Source organism: Ambystoma mexicanum, chromosome 6p (assembly GCF_040938575.1).
Source record: "Ambystoma mexicanum isolate Mex_15411 chromosome 6p, UKY_AmexF1_1, whole genome shotgun sequence".
Classification (NCBI taxonomy): domain Eukaryota; kingdom Metazoa; phylum Chordata; class Amphibia; order Caudata; family Ambystomatidae; genus Ambystoma; species Ambystoma mexicanum.
The window spans coordinates 582,923,324-582,938,578 of NC_090935.1; the positions used below are offsets into that span (position 1 = coordinate 582,923,324).

The 15,255-nt window shown below is 44.5% G+C and overlaps 1 protein-coding gene across 1 annotated transcript in view; it reads right to left on the reverse strand.

The window, feature by feature from the left end:
* JMY (junction mediating and regulatory protein, p53 cofactor) overlaps positions 1–15,255 on the reverse strand; it is a 1,013,065-nt gene that overhangs the window by 127,951 nt on the left and 869,859 nt on the right. The window contains exon 9 of the mRNA XM_069627416.1: positions 12,838–13,411. Coding sequence (XP_069483517.1) covers positions 12,838–13,411 — 574 coding nt within the window. The remainder of the gene's footprint in view (positions 1–12,837; positions 13,412–15,255) is intronic.

Here is a 15,255-nt window from a genome sequence, read left to right on the forward strand (position 1 = left end):
ATGGTGCTTCTGGCTAGCCCAATAAGGGCCTCCTCAGATGGGAGGACCTGTCTTATGAAGCACTGCCATGTCCGTTAGACTATACAGACAGGGCTTTGGTTCAGATGAAAGAGCAAAAAGTACCACCAGGTATAAGCCAGGCTGCAAGGAAATAGGAACGTGTTTTAGTATCCGAGTACAGAGGAGTTAAATTCAACTCGTTTTGAGATGACATTTACCTGAATAGCTCTAGACGTTGACTCAAAGAGGAAAAAAGGAATTCAGCTGGTGGCAAAAAAACTCAGAGCTTGGGACCAGTGATTCCAGACGAAGGAGAAAGTAGCAAGGGGAAGGAGCAGGGAAAGGACTAGATGCGGCACGAAGGGAAATTAGTAATGTTAGTAGGGACCTACCTCCCGTGTGGAACAAGGACGCACTAACGGCAAACCGAGTGCACACTAGTAATGCTGCATAGCGTCCAAAGTTCTGTGCACAACGTTAACAATACGTTCTGATGTACCGCTGTGCGCCGAGTAGTCATGGCAACAAGGGTCGGCTTCCGGCGCCGATGCTCAACGTGAGCTCATGGCGTCGGTGGAGGCGCCATGGCAACCGCCAGGAGCGCAGGCCGGAAAGCATGGTAAAGCGCTGCTTGCGTAGGGAGCAGTTAATCTTCCCATGGACCGTGAAAGGCGCTCGTTGCCTGTGATAGTCCTTTGGTCAGAATTGCTCAATGTAGAGACAAGTTTACACTTTGGTTGGAGGTCGCCATTCTTTTCTGGGACGCTAGGCATGGCTTGATAGTAATCAGTTATTTTCCCTACGTCGCCGTTTGATTCTGCAACGAATAGCAGTGCTGGTGAAATTTCAGAGGACAAAGATGATGGAAGGGGGCCTGTTGGGCTGTGTAGATGGCTTAGTTATGCCACTGCGCATTTTATATTTAGGTGAACCCACTTGCTACGTTCCCAGGGTATGCTGCAAAGTGTAATGGTGGATATACTTTAGATAATTGTGATTTGAAGATATGAGCCCAAGCCCAACTGTAAATTAACATTTTGCTACTTGGCTTCCCCTGTTGAGTCTTCTTTTTCGTTAACCCTTGCAACACTGCAAAACAGCACTTGTTATTCTGCACTTGCTGCTGCGCTGAACAGCAACTTATAAGGTCTCCTCCCACATGTGCTCAAAGCTTCAAGGCTCAATGGGAAAGAAAACGTCTGTGGCGAAACTGCATTTGCTGTTACGCACTTCCGCTCTTTGATCGCCCATGATTATTATACGCAGAAGAGGGACCACCTTGTGCCAAAAGGTAGAAGTGGGCCATCACCAGATGAGTCTCAGAAGGGCATGGCATTGCCTGTGTGCCAACTATGAGCCTCATGTCTGCCATCGGTTGACGCTGTGCTCAGTCAGCTAACGAGTTCTCAGGGACCAGTACTGAGGAACAATGACACGCCAAATTTATGGAGAAATGCAGAGCCAGGTTCCATAGTCAGGCAATTCCAGCCTATTTAGGGCAACAAAAGCAGAGTCATATTAGATCTAAAAACACCAAATTCAGCCTTGGTACATGATTGGAGATGTCAAAATAACTTTGTCCGAGGCAGCTTCAATCCTTTCACCAGTGCTAAAAAAACTATAACAAGACATGGGGACAACAAGAAAATCAATTTAAAACGCTTTAAAACAAGTGTTCTGTGGTTAAGGCTTAATGGCCTCGAATGTATTTTATTTATTAATCTTTTTATAATGCGCCAAAGCCCACAGGCATCACAGCGCAAAAAGATTTGCTAAAAGCAACAGATCCGGATGGAAGAGATTATTCATTTTATTTGAACAAACTTGTTTTCAGACGTTTCCTGAAAATATGCAGATCAGAAGTCATTCTCAGCTCCATGGGCAGTTTATTTCATATAACCGGTGCTTGCATTGGAAAGGAGCAACCCCCCCACCCCATCCCCCCAATCCCTCCCTGACTCTTTTGGAACTGGGGCAGTGAGGAAGCATGGTATCACTAGACCTAGTGGTCCTCGCAGATTTCTTGAGTTGAACTCTATCCCGAAGATATATCGGGGCTAGGCCATATAGACATTTGTGGGTAATGGTACTGATTTTTTTTTTTTACCAACTTTATTTAAGTTTTGGAGCACATAAATATGCATACATTAGTAATAAACCGATCAATAGCATATATGTAATACTTCTTACATGTCGCTTCCTCATTATCCCTACTTGGGGTTTCAGCACATTTCAATGCCAGTGCTCATTTATGATAACAATACAAAAGAAAGGAATAAAAGAATAACAAATGTTGAACCCCCCCCCCCCCCCCAAAAGTATCGCCCCAACTTAAGGTGAAGAAGTGGTTTGATCTGTTTTGTTATTTCAGTCAGATGGATCCTTTCAAGTTCAGTTTTCGATTCCACATCAGATAACAGGTATTGCACGGAGCAATCTGGGCTTAAAGTACATCTGCTCTCTGTCGTCTGTGAATTCACGCAGTGGTAGCCAAATGTTCAGATATTTATAATAAGAGCCGCGGGCCAAAGCAGTCACTTTCTCCATGGCCATCACCCCCCACAGCCGCATCCATCACATGGCCATCACTGGCCCATCTTTAGATTTCCATGCCTGGGCGATTGTAATTCTGGCTGCACTCAACATATGCGTAATTAAGGTGGCCGTCGGCCCTGAGTTTGCATAGCAACCCTCCACTGCTTCTCCCAAGAGCACCACTAGCGGGTCAAGAGGGAGCTCCATGCCGGTTATATCTTTAATGTGACTTAGGATCTCTTTCCAGTAGGTTTCTGCTAATGGGCAGGACCACCACATTTGTATAAGGTCCCCAAGTTGTCCACAATTCCTCCAACATTCAGGCGGATATTCTGGATTAATGGCATGCATGCGTGTGGGCGTCATATAGCACCGAAGACAAAGTTTATATGCTGCTTCCTTAATCAAGGTGCATTTAGAACTCTTTGCGGTTCTATGCCAAATTCGGCCCCATGTGTCGGAGTCAATTGATCTACCCAGATCCGCTTCCCATTTCCGCATATAAGTGAGATTTTCTTCTGGGTCCCCCTCTCCCACAAGGCGATATAATCTAGTTATTCCCTTGTCTGGGTGGCCTTCCTGTATGGTTAACTCCACTCCTGTAGGGTTCCTAGTTGCCCCTTCTTTCACCCTCGCATTTGAGACCCAGTGTCTGAGTTGAACATAGTGGAATCGCTCCTGTTCTGGGATATTGAATCTGGTTTTGTATTCTTCGAATGTCAGGGGTATCCCATTTGCATAGAGATCTCCTAAGACCATGCTGCCCTCCCTGCCACCCCAGTTAGCCCAGAAGTTAGCATGTGTTCCAGGGGTAAATTCTGGGTTGTAAGCTACTGGCGTAAGAGGCCCTCCCCCCACACCCTTTGATCTTCTTGTTTCTCAGGACCCTGTCCCAATACCACAGGGTAGTTCTGGTTGATTCCAATAGTTGGCCCCCTTTTTCCCTATGTCGTGTGGCGAGGAAGCCGATACCTCCCGGGGCTAACTTAGTTGCCAATTTTTCGAGTATCACCCACTGGTTCGGTGTCTCCCCCGCAGACCATTGCAGCATAGGAGCTATCTATGCTGCCCACAAGTACCTACGGAGGTCCGGAACGCCCAATCCCCCCCCAGGACCTGCGGCCTAAATAATACTTTCTTGGGAACTCTCGGTTTTTCCCCCACCATATGAAATTCATCACCTCTTTCTGTAGTGTTTGGATGGCTGCGTTTGGGATTCGTATTGGGAGAGCGCTGACTACATAAGAATTTAGGAAGTAGGGTCATCTTAACTGCTGTAATGCGTGCTAACCAGGACAGTTCCTGCAATTGCCAACGTTTTAATTCTTTCGCCAAAGTTTTCAGGAGGTCTGGGATATTAGCTCCGTATATTTGGGGGTCAGTTGAATTCCAAGATATTTAACTGCCTTGTGTTCCCATTTCAGGGGGTATAGGTTTTCCCAAATCGGAATTTGCTCCGGCCTCTCTGTAATATTAAGAGCTTTAGATTTGGGATAGTTAATATGGAACCCAGAGACATTGGCAAATGTCTTCAGTAGGTGTATGGCTGCTGGTAGAGAGTTTGCGGTATCTTTTAAGAACAAGAGAATGTCATCTGCGTAAAGTGCCACCTTCTGCGGACCTGTATTGCCCACTTCAACCCCTTGGATATCTGGATGGCTACGAACTTGGCATGCAAACGGCTCCATAGCCATAGCAAAGACCAGGGGCGATAATGGGCATCCCTGTCTCGTGCCTCTCTGGATGGGGATGCTTCCTGTGAGTTTTCCATTAATCAATAGCTTAGTGGTGGGTCTGTGAAGTTGGCCATTAACATGCGGATAAAGAGCGGGCCACACCCAAACCTTTCAAGAGTCAGCCGTAGGAAGCCCCAGTGTAAACTATCAAAAGCTCTGGAGGCGTCCAGGGCTGCCACCGAAAATCTCTGGCTTGTCCTCCGTCCCCAGTCGATTACATTTATAGCTCTGCGGATATTATCGTATGTGTGTCGCCCCCTCACAAATCCAGCTTGATCTGAGTGAATTATTTCGGGTAATATTATTGCCAGTCTCCAGGCCAATATCATGGAGTATAACTTTGCATCTCCATTTAGTAAAGAGATCGGACGATAGCTAGCACAGTCCAATGGGTCCCTGTCTGGTTTCCACAATAATATTGTGGTTGCTGGTCTCATATCTCCAGATGTGCGCCCCTTATCTGTAATAAAATTAAATAGGCAGGTAAGGGGGCCTATCAGCGTGGTTGTAAAGGTTTTATAATATGCATTGCTGAGGCCATCTGGGCCTGGTGTTTCATGCCCTTTCAGTGCCTTTATAGCGTCCCCCACCTCTTCCTCCGTTATGGGGCCTTCCAATTGCTGTTTGATCAGAACCTCCTCTATTTCTCCTTCTCCCCTCACTACCTCCCTGTGGTCATTACAAAGTTGCGTTTTTGATTCCCAAGGGTCTGGTGTCTCAATTTGGAAGCAAGAAACCGATTAGCTTTGCCCCCATGTATGAAATAAAATGTTTTAGTTTGTACCAGAAGGCGTGCTGCGCCGTCTGCTAGGTGAGTTTCTAAGGCCGCTCTGGCTTTTTTCAAATCCCGCCAAGCCTTCTGTGAACCTTTGTCTTTGTAGACCACTTCTGCCTCATGCATCTTGGCTTCCATGTTGTGCCTTACCCTCTCCTGACTTTTAATGTAATTTGAGGTTTGTGCAATTAATTCCCCCCTTATTACCGCCTTGCTGGCATCCCAAATGGTTGACCAATCCAACTCCAGGGTCTTGTTTTCCCGGAAATAGTTCTGCAGGGTTTGTTCAATACTTGTCCGGACCAATTGGTCCTTCAATATTACCTCATTCAGTCGCCAGGGTTTGCGAGACCGCTGTTGTGAGCAAGCCAATTCTACATTCAAGAGTACCGGGGCATGATCTGAGAGGCAACGCACCCCAATTTCTAAGCCCGTGACTTGTGGGACAACTGTTTCGGAGATTAGTATCATATCGATACAGGCGTAACCCCTGTGTACCGCTGAGTAGTGGGTATATGCCCTCTTCTGTGGGTTAAAGAAACGCCAGGATTCTAAAAGGTGCAGTTCTCTCAGAAATTTCGCCAGGGCTTGTCTAAATGTGTGATCATTAGGGGTAGCCGGTAGAGTTTTATCCATTGTTGCATCCATTACCCCATTAAAGTCACCTCGGATCAAAATTTTTCCTATTCCCCATTGTGCTATTTTAGGCAGCAAGTCAAGTATAAAGTGGTCTTGTTTTGTATTGGGGGCATAGATCGAAATCAGAGTCACCAGCTGGCCCATCAGTTTCCCCCCCAACATCAGGAAACGCCCATCTGGGTCTTTTTTAACAAATCTTCTCTCAAATTTTACATTTTTTGCTATTAAAATGCCCACTCCCCGCTTTTTAGTTCCACTAGAAGCCAGATATTGTATAGGGAAGACTGTCTCAGCATCAGCTCATCTTCAGGAAGGAGATGTGTCTCCTGCAACCATACCACCGAGGCGTGCATATCAACCAGTCTGGTCAGCATGGACTTCCGCTTAATTGGGGAGTTGAGCCCCTGAACATTCAGCGACAAGTGTTAATTCAGCCATTATCGTACATTAGCCCTCATGCCCTTTCTTTATGATCCAACTGAACATTGTTGTAGATATAGCATGTATGTCATTCACTTCTTCACCAAAGAATAGAAAGTATAAATACCCATTCTCCCCCCCCAACTTTTAACTAACATTTTTAAATAACTGTCTCAATATAGTATGTTCACACTAAATCACTGGGTTCTATTCACCTGGGAAATTTGGGTGGGTTCCGGTTCCCCCCTCTTTTTCCCCCTTTTCTTTTCTACCTCATTGAATTAATTCCTTTTTTTCTTTTTTTTCCCCCCGTAGAGTGAGCTTGCTTCGGGCAATAAAGTCAATGCATAGGCCATTTCAATTGCAGAGCCCATCCTTCTCTTTAGAGATTCCGGTATATCAGAGTTTAAGTGAATGGTCCCACATCGCGAATGTTTAGCCGTTGTTCAGGTGGGCTCAGAAGGTTTCTGTTCTTTGTCACGTCCCCGCAGACGGGAGTGTCTCAGATTCCTTTGGCCTATCCCATGTCTGCCTTCTGATTCTCCGCTCCGGGATGGGGACTCCTTGTTGTCAGTGAAGTTGCCTCCTTCGTCTTCTTGCATGAGGTCCGCCATCTCTTCCTCTTTAGAGATAGAATGTCGCTTGCCTTTCAATTCAAACCGTAGGCAAGTTGGGTGTCCCCATCGGTATCGCACGCCCTTAGTTCTCAGCCAGTCTGTGACTACCCTCAGTTTCTTTCTCTTGGGAAGCGTCACTTGGGCCAGATCCTGAAACAGTTGCTTCGGAATTGAGCGGAACCTGATGGGCTCTTTTTTCCGGGCTGCCCACATAATGTCCTCCTTCAGTGTGTACAGATGTATCCGGGTTAGAACATCAGGAGTCGGGTTCCTATTAAGTTGAAATGTGGAGTATACTCTGTGCGTCCGATCGAGCACTATTTCTTTATTTTCTTCTTCTGTGTCCAAGATGTGACGGAACAGGTCAATCACGTATTGTTGTAGGTCAGAATCCGGTATCGATTTCGGAATTCCACGAATTTGTATATTGTTTCGCCTAGATCTATTTTCGGCGTCTTCTTGCTTGCTCTGCATTTGTTCGATCTGCTGTTCTAATTCCGAGACTCTACTTGCCAAAACATTGTGATCATGACCCTGCTCGGTTATCACCGTTTCTATTTCGTCAACTCTTTTTTCCACGGCCAGGACTCCTTTATTGAGGTCTGCGATGGATTTAGCAAGGCTGGGTGCACTTTCTTTTATATCTTTTGTGAGTTCCAACAGCACCTCTAGTAGGTCCGATTTCCGGATAGGTGGATCTTCAGAGTCTTTTGCCCCCTCCAGAGGGGGATTATGCACTTGGGCTGCCGCAGGCAGTTGATTGCATTTCTGGGAGTCCGCTGTCTGCAACATGGCTTTGATATCACCAGAGCCCTGACCTTTACCTTTTGTCATTTGTTTGGTCATCCTGGGCTACGTGCTGTGTTTTGTTGTCCCTTAAGCTGTGGCCCGGAAAATAACAAATGATGAGCTTTAAGGGGGGCAATCAACTTAGCTTTCGTATCAGGGTATGGTGGCGTGACACAGGGACCCCAAAAGTATTATTCAGATTGGTTATTCGGAGCTCTCCAGATTCCTTACGGGAATCCACATACGCTTGTCCGCCTGCATAGCCCGGAATGTTGTCAGGGGTCCCCAGGTAGGGTGGGTGCCCCGCACTGTAGCCAATTCCACCCTCAGTTCGTCTGTTCACCTCCAGTCCCCATCGCTCAACATGGAGCTGCTGCTTCGATCTAGTCCTGCCAGGCTCCGAAGTGTGTGGGTTCTCGTCGCTGTGGCAGGCCAGTGGTGGAGAGGAGGGGGGGAAACCAGAGGTCGCCCAATTTGCCTTCGCGGGCGGCGAGTTGTTGGGTCGTCCGCGGTTCCGAGAGGCGATCACCGACACTCTGGATTCCGCCGTGCAGCGCTGTATTCCTGGAGTCCCGCGGTCCTCCTCACCAGGCGAGGACCTCGGAAGCCGCCATCTTGGGCAATCGCTGCTGCAAGCGAATCGGGTCTCCGTATAGTGCTCAGCTGCTTTGGTCGTTACCTTTCCTGCCAGTGTCCGTTCGCCTGTCTCCGCCTCATAGTCTCAGGGGAGCTGGCCTCTCAATGCGTTCAGACTATTGCATCCTCTCCCCGACTGGGAGATCTTCTCCGGGTCCGGTGGTACGAAATCGCCCCACAGGGGCATAGAGGCAGGATGGCGCCAGCAGTCTTCGTTCCAGCATCAAAGTCGCAAGCCCCTGATCCGAGCAACCTAAAGGCGAGTGTTCCGACGCCTCCGGGGGACCTGCCCAGTTGAATTTGTTCCGTACCAATGTCCTCATGCCCTCATTCACAGCCTGCAGCTGAGTTACAGGCGTTGCAGGGAAGACACCCAGTCCCGTCCGCCATCTTGTTTTCGGGCTTCCAAATTTAAAACTTCATTTTCTTCGTCGTATGGGCTTCAATGCTCGCCCAAGTCGCAGCTTCTGCTCACCGAGGCTTCCGACGCCCACTAGGGTGTTTTAAGGGTTCGGGTACATATTTTTAGGGGGTTTAGAGATCTTGGGAAGGGAAGGAAGCACGGAGCTCACCGAGGAGGCATCCGATGGTGCCCTCGGCTTGCCACGCCCCTCCAATGGTACTGATTTTAACCCTAATCCTCTCTTCAATGGCTAACCAATGTAAATCTCTTCTATGTTCGGCGATAGGGACACCTCTAGGAATACTCTTGGCGACGCAAACTGCATCGTTTTGCAGAATCTGCATCCTATGGATGCATCTTGTATTTGCTCCTGCAAGGGTAGCATTGCAGTAGTGCAACCTTGGCATGAGCACTGCTCTCGTCAATGTAATACAGTTAGCCTGAAAGAGGAAGGGTTTAATTAACCTGAGCAGCCTGATGTGGTGTTGCGCTTTCTTCACAACACTACTAGTGTAAGATTCAGAGCTCAGAGAGGGTTCAAAATAGATGGCCAGTGTCAGTAGAGGTATGGATCAGATGTTGTTCGATTTGGAAACCAACATAGTCTGCATTCAACTTTGCTCGCGATCGAGTGGATCCGAATATAGAGAACTCAGTCTTGGATCCATGGACACAATCCATTTTCCGCCATCCATACCTTTATTGAATCATAGACAAGGGAAACCTTCTCTGAGTCTTTACTGTATTCCCCACTTAGTTCCATGACAAGCTGGGTATTATCCGCGTAGTTGGTAAAGCGGATGCCCGCAGTCCATAAGTTCTGACTCTGAGCTTTCCTCCCCCTAATGGATTTTAGACAACCTATTTCTAAGGAACAAGCCCATCCATTTAATGACTGAGCAATGCCCTACCTCTCCCAGCCTTTTTATTAAGAGATCATGGTTCACTAAATCAAAGGCTGCTGATAAGTCCAAAAGCATCAGCAGCCCCAATTTACTCTTGTCCATGATAGCTAGCATCTCTGACTGAAGATCTATTAAGGCACTTTCAGTACCATGGTGAACTCTGAAGCCGGATTGTTTTTTATGAAGTACATTATTAAGCTCTAAGTGCTCTTGCAGCAATAGATGCTATTTTATCAATGATCTTGAGCAAAACAGGTACATTATTAATGGGTCTTAGGTTATTATAATTTCTACAGTCAAGTCCTGGTTTCTTAGACAGTGGGGTAACCACCACCCTTTTACAACAATCGGGGACTTTCTCGTGTTCAAAGGATGTATTGGTTAGCCTGAGCTAGCTGTATTTTAGTAGCAAAAGCTTTTTGGACTGCAATATAGTCTTATTTGGTGGGAACAAAAAGGTTTAGGGGAACCTTAGGTTTTTCCAGCTCTTTAAAAATTTTTAAAAAAATGTCTGTGCTTTTATTGGATTTCACTATCAAAGTGTCGTAATAGTTTTGCTTGGCATCACAAATTTCCTTTCTATAAAGCTTATCCAAAGCTTTCCAGGAGACTATTTTCCAGGGTAGGATTATTCTCCCATATCCTTTCTGCTCTTTGTTTTTCCTGCTTACGTGTCATGAGAGATGGTACAAACTATTTTTGGGTATTCGCATGATATCTGGCCATTTTCATCTTAAGTGGGGCTATAAGATCTAATTGCTCGGTAAGGGCCAGGTTATATTTAGATGTTAGAGAATTAGGTGCTTCCTCATTGGACGTAGATGTCATAAGTGTCTTCATACAATATACCAAGTCATTCACCTTGATTTTCTTAACATTTCTACTCACTACCTTCTTTTGTTTATTCTGTTTAAGTACCAGCGGTAGTATAGATTCCAGGCTAACCAAAAAGTGATCCAACCACGGGCATGGTGTAACTTCGGAGAGCATAACCGAGAGGTTTCTGACAATCGCCCAGTCCAAAATATTCCCCTTACAATGCGTTGGTTGCTTTACAAGTGACTGGAAACCAAAGTCCTTAAATTGTTGTTCCAGGCTTATAGCTTCAGGTTCCAGCGGGTTCCCTGAACACCTGTTAAAGCCTTCTAACACGATATTGGAGCTAAAAGGTTTATTCACATCCGCCAGAAATGACATCTCCTCGTAAAAGGATGCAGGGTCTTTGGGGGAGCTATAAAGTAATAGAATGTTGACAGAATTATTCGGCGTAGGTGTTATTTTGACTAATACCGCTTCACCGTGAAACTGGTGTTTGGAAAAAGCCCAGACTCTGCTTGGCTAAAATCGCTACCGCAGCTCCAGTCTTATGTTCTCTTTTCTGACTTATACATTTTTAGTCTATTGGGGTAGGAGGTTTGATATTTCGGTAAGACAGAATGTCAACATCATGATCCAATATGTGATGTTTTACGTTTGTGGCATGTTTGCCCAGGGATCGTGTATTAAGGAGTACTAATTTAACCTTTCCCATTTTCCCATCGTCTTCACAGAAGGTAATTTTAGCCATGTTTTTGGAAGTAAACACCTATAACACGGCACATGCCAGAACAAAATACTTCGAGGACAGTCATTATCCCCATTAAATAAAAGACCACAATCAGTAAGATGGCATTGTCATGCCGGGGGCATAGAAATCACACAACCAAACAACGTTCTGGAGTGCCTACACACTCTACACAGACGATACGGCACTGAAATAAAGCTAAGGAAACGGTTTGAAAACAAGAAGGAGTAAGAATTGGGTAAGAAGCAAACAAAACAAAATCAGCTATTTCTTAATACAGAGCAGAAGCGGGACAGTGATAAAGGGGCTTCCAGGTATTTCAAAAGAGGTTGACCGCTACTGAGAGTTATCGGAAAACAGTATTAACCACGATTTGTTAAAGGGAATTTCTAAAACTATACTCAAAAAGCTAAATGGTACCTTCCGGAGTGTCAACTCCTCAATAAACAATCGAGTATAGGGCGGATTCTTACCCTTAGAGCACGATCTTAGAACAACAGTGAGAGGAGACCGACACCGTCTAACAAATCCACTGACGATACAGACCGTCTGGTTCCGCACGCGCCGGCGCTCACGCGCCTGGTCGTTGGGATCAAGAACCAAGAAATACAATAAACCCGGGAGTTGTAGTTCTCGATAAGAAAAAGGCAGGGCTAAACTTAAAATCAGTCTCGGAGCGCTGCAGAGGTCGGCATATCTAAGAGAAGTGCTCACACAGCTAGCAGCACATTGAAATATACACCAGCAGTTCTAAACACTTAAGATCAGTACAAGTAAAATGTATAAAACAAATTCATGTCAAAATTTAAAATAGCTATTAAAACGAGTGGGGTAACCACAAGTGTCACAATAACTAACAAGAATTACTTTAAATGTTATGCATTAAGGGACAAAACCAAACTTTAGCAACAGAAACTTTGATTCACAAAATGTATTTCAAACAATGTGAATACTTAGGCTATTGTATAATGTTGTGAATATTCTGTAATTTATATCATGTAATGGAACGAATGTAATGTTTTGAATTTTACTAATTGCTAAGCTGTCTTTTAACCACGCCGTGACACCTGAGGGTCTGGGCGTGTAACAAATAAAAATAAATAAATAAATAAATAAATAAATCTTTGTGTCCTCTAAGAATCAAAGAGGTTGGAGTAATTCATACAAGGATGGGTTTTAGGGAACTAGGACTGAAACATTGCATGTCCGTAAACATCAGTTGCCTGGTTAACAATAAACACAATTTTAAAAACACAATGCCATTTAAATATTCTGAGACACAACATTTTCAAAGGCTATTCTACCTTGCAACCAAAGCATGGAATTGCACTTCCAGGCTAAATTAGAAAATAAAATAAAACTGAATTTACACTTGGCTCTGAAAGGAGGCACTACACTAAAAGAAGCACAAGAATTGTTTTATATACTATTGTGAACCCAGTATAACTCTCCCACATGAAAGAATAAGCAGTTTTGTCTATGCTAAATTTCAGCTGTTCAAAATAAAATGACTTGCCCCATCGAGCTAAAAAATGGCCAAACCTTTTTTTGGCTCTCAGTAGATGCATAAAATTCTACAACTAGAAAGTACAAAAAACATGTTCAAGGAAGGATGGCATTAGGTCATGATGATGCACCGTGGCTTGTGAGTGTGCATACTTTTCTGACAGTGAAAACAAGGTGAACATAAATAAATGTACATGTGCCAGGATAAAAAGTGTACATTGAGAGAAATCATATTTAAATTATGTTGAACATGCTAACAGGAATCGAATTACCATAAAAAATTACTAATTCAGAAATCTCATATTCCCTTACCTCTTCTACGTTGCATACCTTCCAGCGTACCAGTCTTCTTTAATTTCCTCCTGGCAGTGAGAAGCTGACTACTGTCCAGAAGATGTGCCGAAACTGGACTCGTAGACATGTTCACAGTGTCAACCTTTTCTTTTTTCAAAGGGCTCCATTGTTTCTGTACACAGTTGGAGGCATCCTCCTTTGTAGGGAAAGGAGGTGGAGGTGGTGGAGGAGGAGGAGGAGGAGGAGGAGGTGGTGGTGCTGGTGGAAGAGATGAGGGAAGACAAGATCCACTGGTTGCTTCCTTATCTGGTTCAAAATTCTCATTCATAAGAAAGGAAAGAGGAGTTGTTTCATGCTCCAATGAGGTAATGCTGTTGGGGGGTAATAGTGCATCTCCAAGCGGTGGCAGACTTCTGTGCTCCTGAGCTCCCAAAGCATGGCTATCGCCCAAATCACTGTGTTCACTTTTTACTTGCATGTTCATGGTTACTTGGAGGGACTGGGGATCCTCAGTGCAAGATGCTGAGCTTTTCTTTCTTGAATGAGTCAACCGCGATCTGGTTGACTTGAGTATCACCTGGCCAGGGTAACGCTAAAGAGAAACAAATATTAGGCTCAATGACCTCTCTTAAAAACATTAGCAAGTTACGTTTTACATCTACTTGTTTAAAATTCTGTCCCTTCCTAACAAAAATGTTCTTAATTTTAATTTGGAACAAAATCGAATGAAACATTTCATGATTTTATAGCTGGCCAACATGGTTTTTCCATGAATAATGTTTAAAGATTAGACAAACATGGTCCATTGAAAGAAAATGTTGCAAACAAGATGTAGCCTTTTACACTTTTAACAGAGCTGTCGTTAGGAGTGACACCTACTACTCAATCACCTTCCTCCCAAATAGAATCACCTTCCTCCCAAATAGATGTCCCACTATTATTGTGCCTTCCACCTGTTCATTGCTCACAAATTCAATATGTATTCACCCAAACAGATTCAATATTCTCAAACGCTGGGGGAGGACAGCATTACTTCATCTCTCAACCGAAAACGTATAAGTGAGTGCCAGAGTTTAAGAAATTGTGCCGGGACTGCTCACAAGGAAAAAACTAACCTGCTTGATGGCAAAAATAGCCTACAAATGTAAAATCCTCATGGCAAAGGAGTGGGGATCAGGGTTTCTCCATGTCTGTAATATGACCAGCTTAACTGCGATTGGAAGCAAGAAAATGAGCTTCCATGAAGCAGAGGAAAAACCTTTCAGTTGCACAGAGAAAAATCCCACAATAATCTAGCCGGCTTTTCCAGCACATGGAACACACAGGAATTTCCTTTGCTCCAGCCAACACTACCTATCACAGAATCCCAAGTCTTGGGCATGACTATCAAATATAAAGATCATCTATAATGCCACACCCAAGCCAACAAAGATTATATATAGCCTCCGAATATATTGTGGAGATTAGAGGGGACCCAATACAGGACAAAGGGCACTTTATACGAGACTTCTCTTATTTGAATATTAGTATTTAGCTTGCATTATTATTAGGGTATTTATTGAGTGTGGACCAAGTTTGGAGAAGCAACAGAGCATTTTACAATTGGAGGAAAGAACACAGTGAGAGAAGCAATGAAAAAGGGAGCTGGGTGCTAACAGGAGAGGGAGAGGGTGGGCAATTGGTAGCAAGGGATCTAAAAGCAACCAGGGGAGCAGACAATGTGGAGCATATCACCGAGTCTCATTTAGGGAGGGGAATACAGGGTGTGTGGACCTATGTGTTTGTTATAGCTCTTCACAGAAGTTGACAAATGTCACTCTCAGGCGATTGTTCTGAGGGCTTTCCCATCTATTCATGTGTCCCTGATGTGGCTATGATCCATTGTTTAAACATGTTAATATGAGGAAGTGTTTTGATGCTTTCTGCAAGGTTATTCGTTTCTCAAAATTGGTCTGCTATCAGACAGCTGCTGAACAATTTCCCTTCGTAGAACCCAATGCCTATTCTGAATAGAAGAAAATCTATCCTGTTGATCTACATGACAAACTCCTCTTCTTTACAGTGTTCAAATGACTTGATTCTTTCTATAAACAATTCTTTTAGAGCTCTACATCCACCCTCCCTCTATTTCAAAAAGCCCCAAAATTTGAGAGCAGGAAAAATTGAGGATTTTGATGTATAGGTGTACAGTGGAGGACAATCCGGTAATTTGTAGTTTAGAGGTGATGGCCTCCCAAACTTACATCATGGTTCAAGTCACTCCAGAAGTGTATGCAACTTTTGGACAATCTGTTTTTTTCATCTTTAAATGGCTGCCTTCCCATTGTAGGACCCCACTCAACCCAGGGCGTATCATTACCTCCTGATATCCATTCAAACAAGATCCAAAAGTGGACTGTGTTGTATTAATAAGCAGGATCTGCCATAGTTAGGTCT